The following is a 24904-nucleotide window of genomic DNA, read 5'->3' as shown; positions in this document are numbered from 1 at the left end:
TACTGGTTTACAATAATACTGGGCTCTTGAATCTGAATTTCTAGGTTTTTATTGTTTTCCATTTAACAAGTTACATTTTCGCACAGAGCCTAGAGGCAAACATGCTTTTTGTGTTGTTTTGTTTTTTGTTAGAGTGTAACAGTGTTCTTTCAGTTTAACTTGAACTTTACTTGCAATTGGGAGTCTCCAGCTACTGTGGTATTTTTGTTTTCAAAGGAGTTTCCAAGGGTACTCATAAATGAATGCACACATTGAAGTTAGTAGTACTGGGCCTGGGTATGAATCGTGTTTGTAGTTTTGCATCACACTGGTTTGTTTGTGTTATATTTTTTGTAACCTTCGCTCTGCATTAAAAAAAAAAAAAGAAGAAAAATTTAATTAATAAATCATTAAAACTGTAGTATACAGTGTTTTATTTGACAATATTATGGATACTTCATAGTGCATCCAATCATGAGACTGTGATCATTCCTATAATTATGTACCGCAAATTTAGAAAAAAAAATTAGACATGGCCACATCCTCAGGCTATGTTCACACAACGTAAGTTCCGCGGTGATCACAGCCGTTGTTACAATGGACGCGATTTCTGAGGTACAGACCAAGTTAGATGATCAAATTGTATAAGCCCATTTTAAGGCCACCTAATTCAAGTGGGTCCCTAACCATCACACTCACCACTATCCAGGGGAGCAAAGCTAGAAACCCTCTGGTGCCAGACCTAGCCCTTGGTTTATGTATGAAGTGTAAGCATACCTCCTACTGTGTAGTAACTTAACATTCTGCACTAGGAATGGAATGACAACATCTATATCATAAAAATGAAAGTCTGTCTGTCCCATATAGACTTCCAAACCCCTGAACCGTTTGACCCCAAATTTAGCACACAGATACATTGGGTGCCCGAGAAGGTTTTAGCGAAGGTCCCGTCCCCGCCAGATGTACAGGAGAGGAGGGGGAGGGGGAAGAGCGGCGCCCCATAGAGATGAATTGGAAAATCTCCACACTGCACACAGGAGATATAATTAGCTGCAGCTGCCCAGAGAAAACGGCAGTTGGGAGCCTTAGCAACCAATAGGATTACTACTTTTATTTTCACAGGGAGTTGTGGTTGCTAGGGAAGCTGCCTCACAACATCCACAGTAATAACTGGTAGACCCCCTATTCCATCTATAAAGTACATGTATACAGGACCCCGTACTCCATCTATACAGTACATGTATATACAGGGCCTACTACTCCATCTATACAGTACATGTATACAGGAGCCCCTACTCCATCTATACAGGTATACAGGGTAGTACTACCAGCTGCTGCTGCCCTAAGCACTACACCTGGGGACGCCCCATCTTCCCTCACTAATTAGCATCAGGACTGGTAGGTAATAGCTCCACACGTCACATTTAACACCGCCACACCAGACCTGACCAAAACCACCACACCAGACCTGACCAATACCACCATACTGTGAATGGATAACACTGCCACATCAGACCTGACCAATACCGCCATACTGTGACTGGATAACACCGCCATACCAGACCTGACCAATACCGCCAAACTGTGACTGGATAACACCGCCATACCATACCAGACCTGACCAATACCACTATACTATGACTGGATAACACCGCCATACCAGACCTGACCAATACCGCCATACTGTGACTGGATAACACCGCCATACCAGACCTGACCAATACCGCCATACTGTGACTGGATAAAAACTCCTTACAAGACTTGACCAATACCGCCATACTGTGACTGGATAACACTGCCACACCAGACCTGACCAATACTGCCATACTGTGACTGGATAACACTGTCATATCAGACCTGACCAATACCGCCATACTGTGACTGGATAACACCGCCACACAAGACCTGACCAATACCGCCATACTGTGACTGGATAACACCGCCATACCAGACCTGACCAATACCGCCATACTGTGACTGGATAAAAACTCCTTACAAGACTTGACCAATACCGCCATACTGTGACTGGATAACACTGCCACACCAGACCTGACCAATACTGCCATACTGTGACTGGATAACACTGTCATATCAGACCTGACCAATACCGCCATACTGTGACTGGATAACACCGCCACACAAGACCTGACCAATACCGCCATACTGTGACTGGATAACACTGCCATACCACATCTGACCAATACCGCCACAATGTGACTGGATAACACTGCCATACCAGACCTGGCCAATACCGCCAAATTGTGACTGGATAACACTGCTATACCAGACCTGACCAATACTGCCATACTGTGACTGGATAACACCGCCATACCAGAACTGACCAATACCGTCATACTGTGACTGGATAACACCGCCATACCAGACCTGACCAATACCGCCAAACTGTGACTGGATAAAACCGCCATACCAGACCTGACCAATAACGCCAAACTGTGACTGGATAACACTGCTATACCAGACCTGACCAATACCGCCATACTATGACTGGATAACACCACCATACCAGACCTGACCAATACCGCCATACTGTGACTGGATAACACCTCCATACCAGACCTGACCAATACCGACACACTGTGACTGGATAACACCGCCATACCAGACTTGACCAATACCGCCACACTGTGACTGGATAACACTGTCATATCAGACCTGACCAATACCGCCATACTGTGACTGGATAACACCGCCACACAAGACCTGACCAATACCACCATATTGTGACTGGATAACACTGCCATACCAGACCTGACCAAAACTGCCATACTGTGACTGGATAACACTGTCATACCATACCAAATAAGACCGCCATACCAGACCTTACCAATACCGCCATACTGTGAATGGATAACACTGCCATACCAGACCTGACCAATACCGCCATTCTGTGACTAGATAACACTGCTATACCACACATGACCAATACCGCCACACTTTAACTGGATAACACTGACATACCAGACCTGGCCAATACCGCCACACCGTTACTGGATAACACTGCTATACCTGACCAATACCGCCATACTGTGACTTGATAACACCGCCATACCAGACCTGACCAATACCGCCACACTGTGACTGGATAACACCACCACACCAGACCTGACCAATACCGCTATACTGTGACTAGATAACACCTCCATACCAGACCTGACTAATACCGACACACTGTGACTGGATAACACCGCCATACCAGACCTGATTAATACCACCATACTGTGACTGGATAACACCGCCATACCAGACCTGACCAATACCGCCATACTGTGACTGGATAACACTGCCATACCAGACCTGACCAATGCCACCATACTTTGACTGGATAACACTGCCACAGCACCTCCACCAACTCTGTACTACAGGTATACAGAACCCCAAACTATACACTACAGGTATACAGGACCCCCGAATTATATACTACAGGTATACAGCACCTCCACCAACTCTATACTACAGGTATACAGGACCCTCTATACACACTGACACTTTATACCCGGGCAGCGCCGGGTACATTTTCTAGTATACATATATATCTGAATATACTCTCCTCTGATTTAAACATGACATATTTTTTTCTGTTACACATAGAAAAGTTAAATATATAATTAGCCGGCAATCCATTACTTTATCATCAAACACGTCAGCCACCGTGGAGACCAGAACAAAATTAACACACTTAGCTCCATGTAATTCACCACTTTCCACTTTTCTATCATCTAAAAAAGGTCAACCATTCTGGGCATTAAACAATATGCAACCGCTTCTATAAGAAAATATTATCTTCACTAGGATTTACTAGGATTTATACATGCAATGTCAGACCATTAATGTCATAGCTTAAGAGATTTGTGAGTACATATTACCATTCATACAATGCCCTTACCCATACTCAATCTCCACCATATTATCCAGACACAATTTCTTAATTGCAATAGGATTTGAAACACTAAGGTACATCATTGTGACTTTATGGCCTGTTTTCAATGCAGATTACATATTTAAAGAGGGTGTCTAGGATTTTCTTTATGATAGTGTATCCTTAGGATAAGCCATTAATATTCCATGTGGGGGTTAAAACTTTTTTTTTTTTTGCCAGAGTTGCATTACATGCAGACACAGAGAACAGAGCCAAACAGCACCATACATTGTGTAGCGGCCATGCTGGGTTACTGCAGCTGAGCTCCTATTTACTTCATGGTTGAAAGGGGTTATCCAGCGTTTAAATAGTTTTTTATATATTGCTGCCCTGTTGGTAAATATAATAGACATGTTCTGCTTACCTCTTCCCCGTTTTCAGATGCAACCTCTCCGGTGTAGAGAAGGTTAGCATAACATGTTTATTATGTTTACCGACAGGGCAGTAATATATTTTTTAAAAATTTACCTTTTACCTCTTTAACCTTCAGTAAAATACAAACCAAATTCTGCTGCAAAATGTATATGTGATGTATTCTGTATATATGCATGCATATGCTATTATATAAATGAAAGCATATAAGGGATATCAGGTATATGATTACTAAATAGTGCAATATATGAAATATGTATTGTACACAATGGGGAAGTTTGAAAGCCTTGCTCTGTAGTGGTGGAGTCATGCTGCCCCAGCTTGAATGAAAACTTGTAAAATAAATAGATGGAAAAGTGAATGTTTGTAACAGAATGGTGAGAAATCAGCTGAATGAAATGGGATCTGCCTATAGAAAAGACAAAGAAATCCAAACTAAACACTAACATCTTAGAAAAAAAAACAAGGTTATAAGGGGCTTGGGAGATGCAATCTTGGAGTACAGATGGCTGGATGGAAATGATATCCAGTGATGAATCACCAATCTTCATAGGCCAAGCTGATGATGCTGGTGTCATTTTAATAAAACATATAAAGATGACTGCTTGAAGAAAACAATCACATTTGCCCTTTCATTTATGATATAGGATTGTATGTCATGTAAAGGATCAGGTGAGAGGACTATCATTACCTCAACAGTCAATGCCCAGGAGGATACAGACATTTTTGATACTTTCCTCATTTCACAAATAGAAAACAGTGCTGGTTATGGTAATGTCATTTTTTTTTTAAGTAAAAGTAAAGAAAACAAAAAGGTTATATGAATTTTAAAATATTACCAGTAAAAAGTTTTCCTTTAAAAGCAAGCCCTCACATAACTCTCTCAAGGTTAGGTTAAAAAAAAAAAAAGTTAGAATGTGACAACACAATTCTCTTTAAAATATGTAAATGAATTACAGCTGACAGATTCCCTTTAGCCCTTTGAGGACCAGGCCCAAAATGACCCAGTGGACCGTGCAAATTTTGATCTTAGTGTTTTCGTTTTCCCTCCTCCCCTTCTAAGAGCTCTAGCACTTTCAGTTTTTTATCTACAATGCCATGTAAGTGCTTGTTTTTTACAGGAATAGGTGTACTGTGTAATGGCGTATTTCCTTTTACCATACCATGTATGACAGAATTTCAAAATTATTATTTATGAAGATATAAATAGGTAAAATCGCAAAAAAGAACGCAATATGGTAACGTTTGGGGGGTTCCTTTGTCTACGTAATACACTATATGGTAAAAGCGACATGATACTATTATTCTATAGGTCAGCCCGAACACAACCATATGCAGGTTTACACAGATTTTCTAATGTTATATATATTTTTTAATGAAATCCTTTTTTTTGGCAATTAGTTATTAATAAAATGGGCCTATTGTGACGCTTATAACGGTTTGGGGGCTGTATGGGGTGTAATTTTTTCCGTCATGATCTCTAGTTTTTATTAATACCATATTTGTAAAGATCGGACATTTTGATCAGTTTTTATTTTATTTTTTTATATATAATGTAACATCATTATTTTTTTTTTATTTTTTTTTATATGTTTTATTTATATAATGGGAAAGGGGGGTGATTTAAACTTTTATTGGGGGAGGGGCTTTGGGGTAGTGTATTGGTGTTTTTAACTTTTTTTTAACACATTTGAAGTCCCTTTGGGGGACTTCTACATACATTTGTTTGATTTCTTCACTGATCACTGCTATGACATAGGCATAGCATTAATCAGTGAGATGGGCGATCTGCTCATTGAGCCTGCCTGTGCAGGCTCAGTGAGCAGATCACCGAATGGACCACACGGAGGCAGGTGAGAGACCTCCGGTGGTCCGTTTTAATGATCGGGACCTCCGCAGTGTGACTGCGGGGGTCCCGATCATTAAAAAGGACCAGTGACAGTGTCGGTAAGTGACAGGGGACTCCCCTGTCACTCACACTTAAACGCCGCGGCCGCGCCACGATCACTGTGTTTAAGGAGTTAATGACTCGCTGCAGCATGATCGCTGCAGCCTGTCATTAACGGTGAGGTGCCGGCTTACTGCAGCCGGCCCCCACCTGCTATGAAGCGCGCTTCATAGCAGGAGAGACACCCAAGATGTACAGTTACGTCCAGGGTCGTCTGGTGACAGACTTCCATGGTGTAACTGTACGTCCAGGGTCGTCTAGGGGTTAAGGCTATTTTCACACACTGTATAAACAATGGACATTCCATGTAAATGAACGTTGTTTAATGCTACCTACGGCCGGAATTATTGATCATGATTGTTAATTCCGGCCATAAGTAGTGTTAAACAATGGTCGTTCACAAGGAACAGCCGTGTATGAGCAAAGCCTAAAAGTACAACATGTCCCACAAATAAAAGCCGGTGGGAAAAAGACTCATATGGCTACAATGATGTAAAAATAAAAGTTACAACACTTGGAATGCAGCAACAACAAAAAACATACTTATGCACTAAGATAAATAAATAAATAAAATAAAAACCAGGCTGCTATAAAAGCCCAAGGTGAGAGAAGTCATTTGTATTTTTTGTTAATGATTCCATTATTCTTTCTTTAACATAGTTGCAATATTATCCTCTAGCTGAATTGGAAAAACATATGATGTTAAAAAAATGTTAATAGAAATTTATCGTAAATTATGTCTTCGGCAGACATTTAAATTCTTACAGGAGGGGTCTGATTAGACACTGTGAGGGAGATTTATTAAAACTGAGCTTGCTTCATAGGAAATAATGGCATAGGGGTACGGCATGGATTGTCTGGTCACAGGTGCCCACGCCATACCCATACATCATAGGTGCGCCACAACACATTGCGCAAAATGTATAATGATCTGGGGAGCCATTGCCAGTTGGTCACCCCTAGTAGTGATATAAAGGACATTAACAGCTCAATGATATGTGCAGGATATCCTGCTGCCACATTGAGGCCTGTCTGGTTTCCAGATTTATCACCAATAAAGAATTTACCCCAACTGGGGTATCAGCTTTAGTCACGTACTAGCTGGTAGGATCTAAAAGCCCTGGTGCCACATTTGTTGGCAAATGTGCCACAGGGTGCATGCAGAACATGTTTGCATCCATGCCTAACTGCATCTCAGGCCCAACAGGTTATAAGAGCCTCCTTTTTATTTCTACAGTTAACCCCTGTTATGGAAATGTCACCAATAACACCTAGTAGTTATAAAGAAGACAAATTGTGTTGTTAATAATAATAATAATAATTTCATTATACACATCCTATCTTAAATATGTTTTTCTGTTACAAAGTAGAGCTACTAAGCAAAAAAGTGCCATTTTCTATAGCTGATGTTCATAGACATTAGAGGACAATCCACTACTGATGTACGTTCTGCATCATTTATGCTGATTTAGTTGGCACCTTTTATACTTCATTCCCAGACTATTAATCCTGTAAAATGGAAACCAAATTCACTAATTCTCTGCTCTTTGAGAAATATCCCATTAAATCAAATGTTAGTACTTGGTTAGTAATGCGTATGCTGTCCTATACTCTGATCTTGGTAAGATTTGTCTACCTCCATGTTCAGTATAACTGATAAAAAATAAAAATGTTGTTTTTATGTTTTCTGTCATTATAATCTCCAGTAAGAACAATGCTTTTACACAATTTCTTGTCTGCCTAGAAAAATCAAGGACAATAAAACACCATAACCTTTATGTGACAAATAATCATAACCTGACCATGTGAGACCCCAATACCAAAGACAAACAGAAGCAAGAGGAAAACATAACTAGTGCTAGAAGACAGATAAGAATAACCATAGGAGGTTATACACATGGTAGTCTGAAGATAAATTGTTCAAGGAAGTGAGCATAGAACATTCTATAGAAGCAGGCTATATTATATTGATGCCATTCCTTTATTCTATTGAATAGTAATACAACGTTGTCTCTGCCAGCTTCTGCTTAGACTAAAATTACATATTCTTTAAACAAATTGTCTAAAAAGAAAGGTAATTAAATGGATGCATATGATTTCTTTCATTTGGAGCATCTATTATAGCGAACTATTAGTCATCAACACAATTTCAATAGATGGACATCAAAGCTTCGTTAATGGTTGAATTGCTTTATTTGAGGCTTCAGACTAATAGTTCCAGTAGTTACGGAGTTATGCAGAATTACAAAAAGTCTCTACATTTTCCAAAAAGCTGTTCTTATTTCTACGAGCTATGTCTGACATATGATTGAGAAAAGGTGCCCATATTCTTTATACTACAGTCATCTGACTGTATATGGTATATGGCAGCCTCAGGGCTTACTGACAGATGATGTTGGTCAGGTGTGCTGGATTTTTGTTTCCTGACTGTTTTGGCTGTGGCTTACCCCTCTTCTGCCTATAGTGGATACATGCACATTTGGCCATGCTGAACATTCAGGTGTATGTGGAGGCCAAGAGAGACTGTAGTAAAAAATTCTGAACAGTGTTTGAAACAACTGCAAAGCTGGTTTTTAGAATATGCGAAGGGAAAAAAGAGATAACAAAGAGAAAAAAAATGATTGGAAGGGAGAGTTATAAGGGTCTGTTTACAGTGAGCAAAATCGGGCGGAATTCTGAGGCGGAGCTCTCCACGGCAGAATCCCACCTGCCTCAGTATCATGTGTCAGCTCTCCGCGGCTCTCCGCTCATGGTATTGACAAGTCAATTCTTTGAGCGGAGGCACATGAGCTCTTCCTTAGACATGCTGTGTGACACTGCGTTTACACTGAGTGATAATTCGCCCGATCGTACGATTAACAATTTCGAAGTAACAATTTTTTTTTATAACGATCAGCGTTTAGACGGAACGATATACCTTACGGAAAAAAATTTTACGATCGTTTTGCAATCGCTTAAGCCTATCTTGCACATAGGTTAAATCGGTTACCGACTGTTTACACGGAACGATCTGCGAATTTTTTGCGAATGACCAAAAACGATTTGACAACATGTTCAAAGATCAAAATGAACGATTTCTCGCTCATCGCTTGATCGTTCACTGTGTTTACTTGTACGATTATCGTTCGAATGCGATCGTTATCATGAAAATTCGCACGATAATTGTTCCGTGTAAATGCAGCATAAGGCAGACAGGATTCCTGTGGCAAAAATTTCACTGAGCAAAAATTCTGCTAATTTTGCTTAGTGTGAACATAACCTTAAAGGCAAATAACCTGGTTCTTGTGCTGCAATAGTAAGTACACAGTGATGAAAAGTCTTCTGGATATCCATGAATGTCGTTTGCTCAGCTACAATGTGCCATCTGCATGTTTGCAAACTATTGTCAATGCCGAAAACCTGTACTAAGACTACAGCTTAATGTATTCTGTCAAACAAACCTTTACCCTAAGGAGAATGAGTAATACTTTAACGTAATATCAATTTCCATGCCTCCATCCTATGAAATGAAATATATGTCCTTATATTTACCATCGGCAGCTGGTTCTGTAAAGTTGTATTGATTTGGTTTTTGCACTGTGAAAATTGAGTTCTGAATCACAGAGGAACGAGCACAAATTGCAATATTACATGTCTATCACATCTAAGGCATTTAGAGCAGGTATTATTTCTTGCCGGGCATGGCGTCTTTGCTTCATTCTGGGCAGCAGTAGTTTATTCTCATGACATTCAGGAGACTTCTGGAAGTTAATCACTATCAAAGACAGAAAAGTAATGACATGTATTACAGGAAATAGAAAAACACCAACTTCTCAGAAACATTTATTAGCATATGGAATTATTGGTTATTGCAAGGGGCTTTGTGTTCACAGGCAATTCAACACTTCATCATGTAAAAAAAACGAGAATCCACCTATTATATATACATTAGTTTTAATAATAACGACATCAGTAATTTACTATTTCTCTGCGATGACATAACCAATAGAGATGAGCGAGTAGTGAAATATTCAACTTTCGAGAATTTGAATCGAATAGGCACCGATATTCAACTATTTAAACGAGTATTCGATCCCATTGTAGTCTATGAGAAAAAAAATTGCGGCACTTGAAAATCAAAATTCGACCACTTGGAGGTCACCAAGTCCCCCATGAAACCTCCCTTAACGATGCCAACACCTCCGGAATGACACTGGGACATTAGGGGGGGTATGCCTGGGTGTACCAAACACCCCAAAATTGCAGTATAATGTCACTCTCTGCAGTTGCGAAGGAAAAATATCTGCGAACGCTTTACGAACATTTATGGCAATGTTCACACATTTTGTTCGTATTTCTTGCGCAGTGTTACATACATGATTCCAGTGTGCGTCCGCAGAGCGTCATGTTATTCGCGCGTATCACGCATAATGCTGTACGAACGTTACTGGAACAGTATGTATGACGTGCCTTTTACTGGGCTACTGGAACAGTATATATCAAGTTTCCTTAGTGGGCTTTTGGAACAATATGTATAACGTGCCCTTAGTGGTGTTAAACAAGGACACTATAAGTCACTTGTACACACAGGGTACTGGAATGAATACACCTGCTGATGCTGATGCTAATGCTGCTGTTATATCATCTATTTCTTAGAACTGAGAAGTGCTTTTGATTCAGAGATGACTTTTTCGCTTGGTCTTAGCCCTGAAAAGGACTTTTGGGTTCTGTAGTAAGAATGCCTAACCAAAACAGCACTAAAACCTATCTCTCCCTGCTGCAAGATCTTTCCCTGGCTAGGTTGAAAGCTCATCTGCGGTCGAGAGGTGGGAGCCAAGTATTTAAGATTCAAGGTCATGTGGTTTAGCCATCCAATGAGGGTAGACGCCGTTTTCACGATGCGTGCGTACTCCCAGGGTCCCTCACGGCCTCCCTGCATGGTCATTGGATTAAAAAAAGCGCCAACTGCGATGGGAGGGATTTCAGATGTTTCCAGCGTATTCGACTCACTACTCGATTGAATTTGAATCTTTTGAATACCGCAATACTCGATAGAATACCATCTCGATCAAATCGTATTCGCTCATCTCTAATCACCAACAACTCATTTACTGTAGGTTTATACAAGCGCTTATAATAAAATGAATAGTATGTAAATTCTAGGTAGTGTGGACATGTCACGGGAAAAGTGCTCGAGGGGGTGTACATCTCACCCAGGTTAATACGGAGTGTGAGATGGTAAGTCCAGGAGGCATCTGTGCTCAGCAGTGTTATGCTGCTGAGCTATTATTTATTATTGCCGGGCCTGGACTTACATGGAATGGCAGATAGGTTTTGGTAGTGGGATTTGCCATTCCCTCCCCCCGATCCAGGTCAGGTTTTGGGGTCAGGTGTCTCTGGCCCTAATCAAGCCTGACAGAGAAAAGCCCTGCAGAGGATCCTTGGTTTGCTCTCAGACAGGAGTGAACAGCCTGCATGGTGTGTTCGCTGGGAGCTGGGGCTTATGCACACCCTGCAATATTACCTGCCAAGTGAAGTGCCAGAGAGGTAACCTGCTGTATTAGTAAGCGCCCAGACGGGCAGGACTTTTTGTTTTGTTTATTCTCACTGCACGGTGTTGCTGTATTTATGTTGCTGGACTGTTTATGCTACAAATAAACACCCAAAGCTGTTTTATGAGCCCAAGTTTGCTGCCTGAACTGTGTCCAAACACACCATCCCCCGGGAAGATCCCTACAATTGGTGCTGCGGAGCGGGCAAAACGGTTGCTAGGGGCAACGGTGTGCATCAACTTGGCTACAGCTGCTTATGTCCTGGGTGAAGGCTGCTGCTTCACTCCAAAAACAGACAAGCAACATGGAGGAGATGATGAAGCAGTTAATGCAAGTGAGTTTGCAGCAACAACAGGCTCTGACAGATGCTAACCTGCGCCATGAACAGGCTCTGACCGCCGCTAACCTGCGCCATGAACAGACAATGGCTGCACAACAGAGACTTATTGAGCACCTGATAGCAAAGCAGGAGGCGTCTGCAGGTGCTAATCCCCAGCTGGTGGCAGCAGCCGCGCCAGAGACTTTGTCTGTGAAAAGAGCCGTGCAGCGTGCGCTGCAAAAGATGACTGCTGATGACGATATTGAGGCCTACTTAACTGTCTTTGAGCGTGTGGCTGAGAGAGAGAAGTTACCCTCCACTGAGTGGGCAGAAGTGATTGCGCCTTATTTAACAGGCGAACCTCAAAAGGCCTACTATGACCTCAGTGAGCAAGAGGTGAAAGACTATCCTCGGCTAAAAGCAGAGATACTCGCCCGACTAGGAGTTACTGCTGCTGTCCGTGCCCGGAGGGTCCGCAACTGGAGCTACAGTCTGGACAAGTCAGCGAGGTCCCAGATGTACGACCTGATCCATTTGGCAAGAAAGTGGTTGGAGCCAGACACCTCTACTCCTGCCCAGATCCTAGAGAGGGTCGTGATGGATCGCTACCTCCGTGCCCTTCCTGCTGATCTACAACGCTGGGTGGGACAAGGCGACCCTAGGAGTGCCGACGAACTCATCAGCCTTGTGGAGAGGTTCCAGGCGACCGAGGACTACCTCCGTGATGTTCCTGCAGCACCGTCACCTCCCCGGAGTGCCAGATCTGTGCCATCATCTGGTAAGAGACTTCCATCTATTGGGGGAGTGTGGAGGGGTGCTGATAGAGGGAAGAGCGCTCAGGAGGTAACTCAGGGGCAAAAGACTGGTGATGGTCCCCGGTGGCTAAGTGGCCCTAAAAAGGACTCCCTGCCAAGGAGACCAGGCCCTATCCAGTGCTGGAGATGCCATGAGACGGGACATATGTCTGCCCATTGCCCTCTTACCACTGAGCCCATGGAGTGTGACGCTAGCCGGCGTCAGTCGCTATTTGCGGAGCCGTCTTTTGTTGCAGTCACTGGACTAGAGACTGAACCACAAGTCTGCAACATTACTGTAAATGACTTCCCTGTTAAGGCGTTGCTGGACTCAGGAAGCCTTGTCACCCTGGTGCATGCCAGCCTGGTGGCTGGGGACTTTGTGCCAAAAAGACATATGAGTGTGGTATGCATACATGGTGATACAAAGGTTTACCCTATAGTACTGGCTAATGTCGGGACTGAACTAGGCACGGTACAATATGAAGTGGGTGTGGTTAAAAACCTTATGCATAATGTGATATTGGGGCGCGATTTTCCTTTGTTCTGGGCTCTATGGGGAAAACAACAATCCCCTGAAAGGAGTGAGGAGACCCCTAAGTCTATTGCATTACCCACGGTAAATGATAAAAATGTACAGGAGGAATATGATGCTTTTCCTTTGCAGGTCCTGGCTGGTGAGGAAGAGGCTCCTCCCACTGCGCAAAATGTTCCAGACTTAGAGGTGTCTAGGGATAATTTTGGTACTGCACAATTACAGGACCCCACTCTCAAAAATGCGAGAGAGCAGGTCACTGTTATGAATGGGGTACCTCAGGAGCCAGAAGCTGAGAAAAAATTTCCACATTTTTCTGTGACTAATGATCTCTTATATAGAGTCACTAGGATTAATGATGAGGTGGTGGAACAGCTTCTGGTGCCTAAGTCGTACCGGCGTCAGGTACTCGACATGGCCCATAATCATGTCCTTGGGGGCCACTTGGGGACAGATAAAACACAGGAGAGAGTCCTCCAGAGGTTTTATTGGCCTGCGATTTATGCTGACATAAAAAAATACTGTGAGTCGTGCCCCACATGTCAGCTTAGCGCTCCAGTGTCGCATTTTCGCAGTCCTTTGGTTCCACTCCCCATCATAGAGGTACCTTTTGACCGGATCGCAATGGACTTGGTGGGTCCCATTGTAAAGTCGGCTAGGGGACACCAGTACATTCTAGTTGTGTTGGACTACGCGACCCGCTATCCTGAGGCTGTACCCCTAAGAAACACTGCCTCTAAAACAATTGCACGGGAATTGTTTTATATGTTTTCCAGGGTGGGGATCCCCAAAGAAATCTTGACCGACCAAGGTACCCCATTTGTGTCAAAGGTAATGAAAGAGCTATGCAAACTGTTTAAAATCTCACACCTACGTACCTCTGTATATCACCCACAGACAGACGGGTTAGTGGAGAGGTTTAATAAAACCCTGAAACATATGTTAAAAAAAGTGGTGGAAAAGGATGGTCGTGATTGGGATCACTTACTACCTTATCTGATGTTTTCTATTAGGGAAGTACCCCAAGCATCCACAGGGTTCTCTCCCTTCGAATTAGTCTATGGTCGTCACCCTAGGGGTTTGTTGGATATAGCGAAAGAGACATGGGAAAGTGAGTCCACCCCATACAAGAGTGTTATAGAGCATGTAGCACAAATGCAGGACCGTATAGCCACTGTAATGCCCCTAGTAAGGGAACACCTCCAGAGGGCGCAAGAGGGCCAAAGCAGAATTTACAATCGTTCTGCAAGAATCAGGACATTTAGCCCAGGTGACCGGGTACTCATTCTTGTTCCCACGGTAGAAAGCAAATTCTTAGCAAAGTGGCAGGGTCCCTATGAAATTGTAGAGAAGATCAGTGAGGTAAACTACAAGGTACACCAACCAGGTAGAAGGAAGCCTTTCCAAGTTTATCACATAAACTTGATCAAGCCCTGGAAAGACAGGGAATCCTTGGTGGCGACAAAGCCTGTTGGTCATCTGTCACCACCAATCCCTCCGGTCAGGATTGGTGACACTCTATCAGTGTCCCAGAAGCAGGAAGCTAAGGAGTTCCTGCAGAGAAATAAAGGCAAGTTTTCTGACCTACCAGGGCGTACGCATCTCATTAGTCATCATATTGAAACTGAGCCTAGAAGCAGAGTAAACCTTAAGCCCTATCGGATACCAGAAGCACGGAGAGTGGCGGTATCATCTGAGGTAAAACGTATGCTTGACCTAGGAGTCATTGAGGTGTCCCAGAGCGAGTGGTCCAGCCCGATTGTGCTAATCCCAAAGCCCAATGGAACTTGGAGGTTCTGTAATGACTTTAGAAAGTTAAATGAGATCTCCAAGTTCGATGCCTACCCCATGCCCAGGGTAGATGAGTTGATAGAAAGGATGGGTAATGCCAGGTACATAACTACCCTCGATCTCACTAAGGGCTACTGGCAGATCCCACTCACTCCTAAGGCTAGAGAGAAGACTGCATTCTCCACCCCTGATGGGCTCTTCCAATACGTAGTGATGCCATTCGGGTTACATGGAGCCCCTGCCACTTTTCAGAGGTTGATGGACTTGATTCTGCGACCACATCGTGATTACTCCGCTGCCTACCTCGATGATGTGGTCATTTTTAGCCCGGATTGGGAAAGTCACCTCTGTAAGGTCCAGGCGGTGTTAGATGCCATAAGTGATGCGGGGTTAACCATCAATGCAGAGAAGTGTGCACTAGCCTTAGAGGAGGCCAAATACTTGGGCTACGTTATTGGGAGGGGGTTAGTGAAACCACAACTAAATAAAATCGAGGCAATACAGAATTGGCCTCAACCCCTCACAAAGAAACAGGTCAGAGCTTTCCTGGGTATTACGGGCTATTACCGGAGGTTTGTGCCGAATTTTGCTTCAGTTGCAGCCCCACTAACTGACCTGACAAAGGGTGCAAAGTCCGCAATGGTGACATGGACTCCAGAGGCCGAGAAGGCTTTTCAAAGCCTTAAGTCTGCCCTGTGCCAACAGCCTGTGCTAGTTACCCCTGACTTTAGGCGAGAGTTTTTGGTACAGACAGACGCCTCTAACACAGGGTTAGGTGCCGTCCTCTCACAGGTCGTGAATGGCGAGGAGCACCCGGTGATGTACTTGAGTAGGAAGCTATCCCCGGCCGAGAAAAACTACGCCATTGTGGAGCGAGAGTGTCTGGCAGTGAAGTGGGCCCTAGAGTCCCTGAGGTACTACCTGCTAGGCAGGAAATTCAGGTTAGTGACAGACCATGCCCCCCTAACATGGATGAAGCTAAACAAGGAGAAAAACGCAAGGGTGACTAGGTGGTTTTTGTCCCTACAAAACTTTAATTTTACTGTGGAACACAGGCCAGGGAAATTACAGGCAAATGCGGACGCCCTATCAAGGGTACACTGCCTGTGGGGACAATACGCTCAGCCCTCCGGTCTGAAAAAGAGGGGGGGGATATGTGGACATGTCACGGGAAAAGTGCTCGAGGGGGTGTACATCTCACCCAGGTTAATACGGAGTGTGAGATGGTAAGTCCAGGAGGCATCTGTGCTCAGCAGTGTTATGCTGCTGAGCTATTATTTATTATTGCCGGGCCTGGACTTACATGGAATGGCAGATAGGTTTTGGTAGTGGGATTTGCCATTCCCTCCCCCCGATCCAGGTCAGGTTTTGGGGTCAGGTGTCTCTGGCCCTAATCAAGCCTGACAGAGAAAAGCCCTGCAGAGGATCCTTGGTTTGCTCTCAGACAGGAGTGAACAGCCTGCATGGTGTGTTCGCTGGGAGCTGGGGCTTATGCACACCCTGCAATATTACCTGCCAAGTGAAGTGCCAGAGAGGTAACCTGCTGTATTAGTAAGCGCCCAGACGGGCAGGACTTTTTGTTTTGTTTATTCTCACTGCACGGTGTTGCTGTATTTATGTTGCTGGACTGTTTATGCTACAAATAAACACCCAAAGCTGTTTTATGAGCCCAAGTTTGCTGCCTGAACTGTGTCCAAACACACCATCCCCCGGGAAGATCCCTACAGTAGCTTCTTAACCCATTAATCCAAAAACAAACAAGAAATGAGGATTGTCCAGGTTCCTTAGTGAAGTATGAGCGTCCTTTATTATTTCTTTGACATCCATAAACTGAGTTTTTGTAGCAGATTCACAAAACAATCTAATAAACATTGTAAGGCCGAAGAAGGGAATAAATCAATCCTATCAATATCTGGATATCAATAAGCTAACTAGCAATGGATAACATTTCAGTATATAGTATCTGACTTTTTACAGAACCACTTTGCTGGATCCTCCTTGTTGTGATTCACCAGGTTGCTTAACAATCATTGCAATTATTAGCAACTTGGCTTGCTGACCACCAAGCCAAGCAACATATATAGTAGTGAGGATACATTTTATTTCTTATATACAGTACATACTATTATGGTATGTTCTCACATGTCAGTGTTTCATTGCATTAATACAATGAAAGACAGAAATGATGCAGGAACGCAATAAAAATTCAACGGGAATGTATGTGTGAACACAGCCTAATGCACAAGCTGGTATTTGGAGGGGGGAGTGCTTTAAATCTATTGGATAAACGTGTATATATATATATATATATATATATATATATATCACAGAAGATCATGCAGGATAGAAAACGGCAGGAACAGGTCATATGTTGTCTGTATACTGAGACAGTACGTGTTTATGACATATTTGCAGGCAATATTATAAATGTCTGCCTTGCTTGGTGTAACAGGGGGCAGAGGACCCTTACTTTCTCAATAGGAAAATCTCAGACGTAGGACCACCATCTATGGCATATATTTTATGTATGTCAAAAAATGAAAATTCCTTTAAAAAGAATACTCCTATTTTAAACAATATTTCTGAGAATAGTCAAATCACTCAGGAAGATAGCTGATACAGCACTTGGCTACATTTGGCAGTAACATAACATGTTAATGAATCAGCAGTGTGTATACCCAGTGTGTATATTCAAAGAAGGATCACTGTTCTTAAGAATTATGGTAGCCCCCCCAAAGATTATGTCCCCCACAATGGGATAACGACAGCCATCTTTGAGTATGAGCATGAATTTAGTTGCAAAATACGGCTGTCTGTTCATAATGATGGACACAAATAATGTTTATGATGCCATCATTACCAATACATACAGTAGATTTTTTCGGCACTAAAATACAAAGATGGCCATCATTTTTCCTTTGTGGGAACATAGCCTAAATGTATTTATACATATGTGGTTACAGATTGTGAAAAAGAAGATTTTTCTGTGTGCTTATTCCTTCTAAATTAGAATTATAAAAATTCAATGATAGTCATAATGATTTTCTGAAACCATATGGCACCAATAATTTTAACTGTACTCAGCATATCAGTCCAGTTCTGATATACAATATACTTATTCCTGTCTTTTCTCCAAGCTAAGGTTCCTAATAGAGTCAAATTTACATAATAGTAATAACAATAGTAATAATACAAAATAGTTGCTGGCATGTCAAAATCATCTACAGGAATTTTATTTCATATTTCTATTACTGAATTCATATTTATGCTGACAGAAAAAATTATATACGGTAAATAGAAGACATTTCCTCCACATAGAGACATTCCAGTGAACTCTTTAGGGGTTAATATTCATAATCTTTCTTACAGACAGAACATATTGTTAGGTGCCAAGGGATAAGGAAGAGGTTTTTCAAAGGAATGCATCTTAGAATATAAGCACTGTGACATGAAACTACTTTTTGGTAGAAAATGAATAAGAAATGTGAGAGCTGTGTGTGAAGGATTTGAAATAACTGGGTAGGCTCCAGAGACTTGTCTGAATATTACTTTTTTCCTTTATGCTAACTTTGATATCTAGATTGATCAAGTAGCATCTGAAAAAATAAATGGCCGTGGATACCTTTCATAGTGCAATGGAGTTGTAACTAGTGTATGGTAAATGTATAAATAATAATAATAATAATAATAATAATAATAATAATAATAATAATAATAATAATAATAATAATAATAATAATAATAATAATCATCATCATCAATAATAATAATATAGACACTATTAAAAGCAGTAATGTAAATTATAGAAAAATCTAAATGGAAAAAAATAAGCAAAGATGTGCATTATGGTTTTTATTTATACAATTCTTAATGCAATCTTTAAAAAAAAAAAATAGTTTTCAGACAATGCTTATGTCTGGGAGATTATAACTCAGAAGCTATAGCTTATGTGCCACTACGAAAAATTCTTATCATGAGCAGTCAAAACGATGCATGAAGATACAAGCAAGTCTTTTCTAAAGAAGGGAAAGAGATGTTGGTAAATAAGTGGAACCAAAATGTGTAGAAATGAGACATTTGAAGGTGAGGTGGCAGCAGGAAAATATATAGCCTGTGATATCAATGATTATGTTGGAGAAAATGTGTCCATTCTTACCTTATTTTTAATATCTTCAGTGATGCCTGTTGTAAGATTGTTCGCTTTTACAAGTAACTTGAGGTCATGACGGGACATACTATATCCAAATGAGGACTTTAGAGTGCTGTAATAGCATATTAGGATATTGTGGTCAAAAGCTGTCAAGAAAAGTTCCTTTCCTTAACTTATCTTATGAAAAGGTAAGGCTGGACTTAGGCTGAGTTCACACTACGTTTTTGCAAACTGTTTTTTCAATTAGTTTTTTGCAAAAAACGGATGCATCCATGTTCCCATTGATTTCCATTATAAAAAATTAACGGATCCATTTTTTTATGGACACAAAAACGTGGTCGACCACGTTTTTGTGTCGGTAAAAAAAATAGATCCGTTTTTTTTTTTTAAATTATGGAATGCAATGGAAAAACAGATGCACATAGTTGCATCCGTTTTTTTCCATCCGTTTTTTGCAAAAAACGGATTGCAAAAATGTAGTGTGAACCCAGCCTTATCTGTAGCCTGTACCCAGGGTTTGTATGGCACTAGTTGTGTAACTGCATAGAGCCTCTATAAGGCACTGTATTCTCTGCTGGGTTTAGCTGGCATGAGTTAGGCCCTAAGAAGATAAAGTTAACAGTGTCTGTTTATAGCTTTATTCTGAAACACAGATGTGCAACAGTAATGGCAAAGAGCAAGATTATAACTCTTACATTCAGAAAGGAGTCTGAACTGGCTGCTGAATTATCAGCAATTCTTGGAGAAAAGCATTACTGCTTATCTAAAAATGTGTATTAATACCAATGTAATGTAATAATCCAAGATCCCCAATAAATGCTGTTATAGTTCAAACTTTATGTTGCTGTTATCTAAAATATCAGATTCTTATGTGTTAATCATTGCAGAAATAGAAGCAATACAAGGTCGAGGATGGTATTGGAAAAATCTAGAAGACTGAGGAGTTCAGCAAGTCTTTAAAAAATAAATATTTTTTTTTTTTATTTCACTAGAAAACCTTCTGTGTACCTTTATACACAGAATTGAAACAAAGCCCACTGTGAATATTGCTATTACCTCTGGAGGGGCCCTATGTTTCTAGGCACTTCCACCTGAACTACTTTATATTTTCAGTTGTCTGCAATCTGAACAGGATGTTTATCTTCAAAAGCGTATTTAAATAGGGAAACCCCTTTGGGTATTAAACAGTAACGGAACAGGAACTAACCTTTATTTTACATTGTTTAAAATACAAAATATCAGAAGTTGCTTCTTGCTTTAGAAGTGATGCTTATTGCAGGCAGAAATAAACATGCAGGAGATCCTTTATGTCCTTTACTAAAATCCCCTTTTATATCCGGAGAAGAATTGTTTCAAGTACACATGTCTTCTGGGGTCAGCCTTGTCTAGATGCAGAAAAAGGATAATAAAATGAAGCTGTATTGAATAAAAATTTTCATAAGATTGCAAGAGCAAATGAGAAATGACACTGCTGTTCTATGAGTTGTAAATTGCCAGCTGCTAACAGTTTGTTTTCATTTCCGCTCACTTTGTCTCAACAAACTGTAATGTGAAAGTTATTGATGGGAATTTTACATTCAAATTTTAAGTCTTCTATTGTTGGAAGAGAGAAGATTTTTCATGATACACAGTACATGGGTTATCTATAACATTAAAACCACTTGGTCCCAAAGCAATGCTATACTTTTGAGGCATGGAGTTTAAGGCTAGGTTTACACACAGTAAAATAATACCAAAATAAATAGGAATGTAAATTTGAGTGAAAATAGGAGTGTGTTAACAGATTAAAAAAAAAAAAAAAAAAAAGGCTATACTTTGCAAAGGCAAGACGTAAATAATGAACATTTTCAATATTTAGATAGTTGTAATCAATTGTGGCCATTATCCTATACCGTGCTGTGTAATTACCCCTGGACTTTAATGGAGAGCATTATTAAATTGGAAATAGCGCCATATTGTTACCTCAAAATTATGTCTATATTTTGCTTTTATTTTATGCCAGGGATAGAAAGCAGCTAAAGCTTTGTCTGTCCAGGCATGATGGGACTTGTTTTTCAAAAGCTGGAGGGGTGAAGGTTCCACATCCCTGTTTTACGGTGTGTTAATATAGCCACAAAGTGCCCTATGGCATCTAGTGACAAGATGTTAGCAGCAGATCCTTTAAATCATGAGGGTTTCGAGATGGGGCACTAATGGATAGGACCTGTTTTGTAAGCACGCTCCAGATGTTCAAGATGCTCATTGAAATCTGGTAAATCTAGAGGCCACCTGAACAGCTTAGACTCCTTGTCATGAGCAGTTTTTGTAGTGTGACTGGGGGGGGGGGCCTAAAAACAGGGCCACTGCCATTAGTGAATACAATTATCATAAGGAGGGGTCTTTTAGATTGGTGGATATGATATTAGCTTTCATATGGATCCCAATAGAACATTTCTTGTAGCATTACACTGCTTCTGCTGGCTTGTGTTCTTCTTTTGATGCTTTCTGGGGTGTTTAAAGAAACATTCTCCCACCACCACTCTCTAGGTTTGCACACACATATACAGTACTTACCATTGATGACCTGTATCCAGTGGCATGGCTTTCTTCTGGTCCTATGGTGCCATTTGACCCTCTTTTTTTTCTAAGGGTTATGCAAGGCCGGAAGTCAGGGTCTCCAATGCATCTCTATGAGAGGGCTATCATAAAGATGCATTGGAGAACCTGACGTCTGGCCTCCTTAGCAGCAGGCCAGTAAGCAAAGAGGTCACGTGGGTGCCTACAGGAATTGAACGCACCTGATGCCCACATGCTCATTCTAGGCACTTTTAGTAGTGGACAGGGGTCAGCATGAGAACTCTGTAGTCTTTGGCTATGCAGTTTTTAATGCATGTTTTCCTGATAAAGGTTGTTTATGACCTATCCTCAGGATAAATAATCAATTTTTTTGGAGTCTGACTCCCACCACTCCCACAATAAACTTTTTGCCAGACTGTTGGCAAAAATGTGTTGGCACCCCGCTGATCTGGTAGCAATTCCCTTTCAAAAGGGTAGGTGATCTATACTTTCTAACTTGAAACCATTTAAGCAATTTGTGCTATACTATATCTTTTGTAGAATTAACCCGGAATGGCTAGAATATGTACCCAAGATGCGTCAAAGAGTTTTTGGTATCCATGATGCTGTTGTTGGTTTTCTGGTGGGTACCAAGCACAATAAACTGGTACACCTCACAAGACATCTAGAAACTTACATTAATGTCACATTGTCACCATTGATATTTATGAGATTTATCTAACGATTTGTATATTCTCATCATATTCCAACAGGTTTTTGTTGCTTTTAATGGACAAAATAGTTTGTTCCACAATATTTTGTACCCATTACAAGAGACAGACACATGAAAGAACTTAAGTCAAAGAGATCCATTGGTTTTTCTTTTCATCTATTAAAATGAATCCATTGTGTCATATATATAAGACATTTACCTCTAGTATATCTCTAATCTTTATGAAGCTGACTACTGTAGATACACACACGGGGGGAGATCTATTGGACTGTGTGGCTATTGTTTTCTTTACCCATCCCAACCCATGACAGTATCCTGATAGGCAGAACATGTCATTTGAAATAGAATATGCTTTATTACCTTTACACATGTAATTCACTCTGCATTTTTGGCAACATTAAGCCACACAATAAAAACTAGTGTGGTTCAGCTGCCGGCAGCCTCTTTTTGTATTGTGCATTTTTCATGCAGATCAATACATATTTTTTATGTTGAGAAGTCATTGCTTTACCCTCCAGAGTGCATTCTCTTCTTTTCCATCTATCAAGCTTCTAATTCTGGAACACTGCCCAAGTGCAATACTTTGTTCAGACTAAGTTAACATTATAAATGTGATGGACTCCCAGTTGTCAACTAAGTGAAATTTGCATTAGAATTTGTTCTCCTGAAGAAAAAAAAAAACTTACAGTAGAAGTGCTACTTGTAATTGAATTTACTCCTGAAAATCTGCGTTGCTTTATTATGCTGTGATACTTTTAATAAGGATTTGCATAGCTTTAACTGCATTGGCAGAGCTGACATTAAAGCTTTTGCATGGCATAATAACACCTTGGCTCATTATTGTTCCTCCAGAGCTGTGTGCGATGGACTGTGGAAGTCACGGTGTATGCTCAGGAGGTGTCTGTCAATGTGAAGATGGCTGGGGAGGAGCCAGCTGCGAAGAGCGCACCTGTCATCCCAACTGTGCAGAACATGGTCAGTGTAAAGATGGAAGGTGTGAATGCAGCCCAGGATGGGAGGGGGAACAGTGTACCATTGGTAAGTTATTTTTTTGAGTATTGTTGTGTTAAAGTTATACCAAAAAAACAAAATGCAACATAATAATAATAATAATAATAATAATAATAATAATAATAATAATACAAATATAAACTGATATCAAATAAAAAAAAATGTCATGACAATACTCGGAGTACAGCTGGTTTTACATAGGTGTAACATGTTTAGGCACCCTCATTACTTCCACCAAGTCTTGGCCCAACCACATTTCTGAGTTCCTGATGACTTGAACTGACAATTGTCAGGTTGGGGTTGGGTAGGCAAATACGAAATTGCAGCTACATTGCATCCATGTGAAATTAGTTACACGTCTCATTTCCGGTAATAAATTTAAGTCTAAATTAAAATCTAATAAATTTGAATATATTCCAATATGGCAGAAAGTTGTATTTTGTCCTTAGTGCTATTTGGCATCATTTGTTTTGTTGTGCTGATATAGAAAAAAAAAGATCTAGGCCCAGATTTATTAAGCCAGCACCTGGCGTACATGTGAAAAAAATTGTAGATCTTTTGCAGACTCAAGCCCTGTTCGCTTGATAGGCGAAGAAGTGGATGGGACAAAATAGGAATCACCAGAATCAACATGATTTAACTATGGTGTAGATTCCTGCTCCTTCTGTGTGGCAGCCTTAGATTAGCCGTATTTATGAAGATGCTTAATAAATTTGGCGAATTGGGACAGGCTTTTATATTAGACCGATGAACTTGTGAGTTGGTCTTGATAAACTTAGCCCATTGTGTCATTACATATTATTACATCTACAGAGCATGCATTTTTATATCTCTTTAACTACTACCAGTGTACATTTTCAAGTGTGTAATGGAGGCCACTCTTTCATCTGTTAAGAAACTAGAACTCTCAACGTGAGGAGAATACTTTTTTTAATAAAGCTTGTGAGAGGTGAACATAGTCTCTGATTTACAAATCTTCACATCAGTCCAGATGTTACACATCTGTTTTGACATGAGGACTGTAGTGTGAAACTCGCCATGGGTGTCACCTCACTTGAAGAGAAACACTCATCGTACTTCTGCAGCAGACCAGGCCAACTCTACACACTGCTGTTGATAAAGACCGATATGGTCGATACGCGTGCAGCGTTGATGTAATAAACATCTATTGTAGCAATCTACCGGGATTCATTCCATATTTTGTGACTTCTTTGCCACGAGCACCGCGCCGCAGAAGTTAACGGAGTGCCGGTTGTTTGAACTTTCCCT

General features: G+C 41.0%; 1 protein-coding gene across 5 annotated transcripts in view; it reads left to right on the top strand.

Moving 5' to 3' along the window:
* The window catches only part of TENM1 (teneurin transmembrane protein 1), a 316457-nt gene that overhangs the window by 120449 nt on the left and 171104 nt on the right, over nt 1-24904 (top strand). For all 5 annotated transcript variants that reach the window (XM_069986814.1, XM_069986815.1, XM_069986817.1 and 2 more), the window contains exon 10: nt 23477-23662. In XM_069986814.1, the coding sequence (XP_069842915.1) occupies nt 23477-23662 (186 nt within the window). The remainder of the gene's footprint in view (nt 1-23476; nt 23663-24904) is intronic.

Source organism: Dendropsophus ebraccatus, chromosome 10, assembly GCF_027789765.1.
Source record: "Dendropsophus ebraccatus isolate aDenEbr1 chromosome 10, aDenEbr1.pat, whole genome shotgun sequence".
NCBI classification, from domain to species: domain Eukaryota; kingdom Metazoa; phylum Chordata; class Amphibia; order Anura; family Hylidae; genus Dendropsophus; species Dendropsophus ebraccatus.
This window is presented reverse-complemented; position numbering and strand designations above follow the sequence as displayed.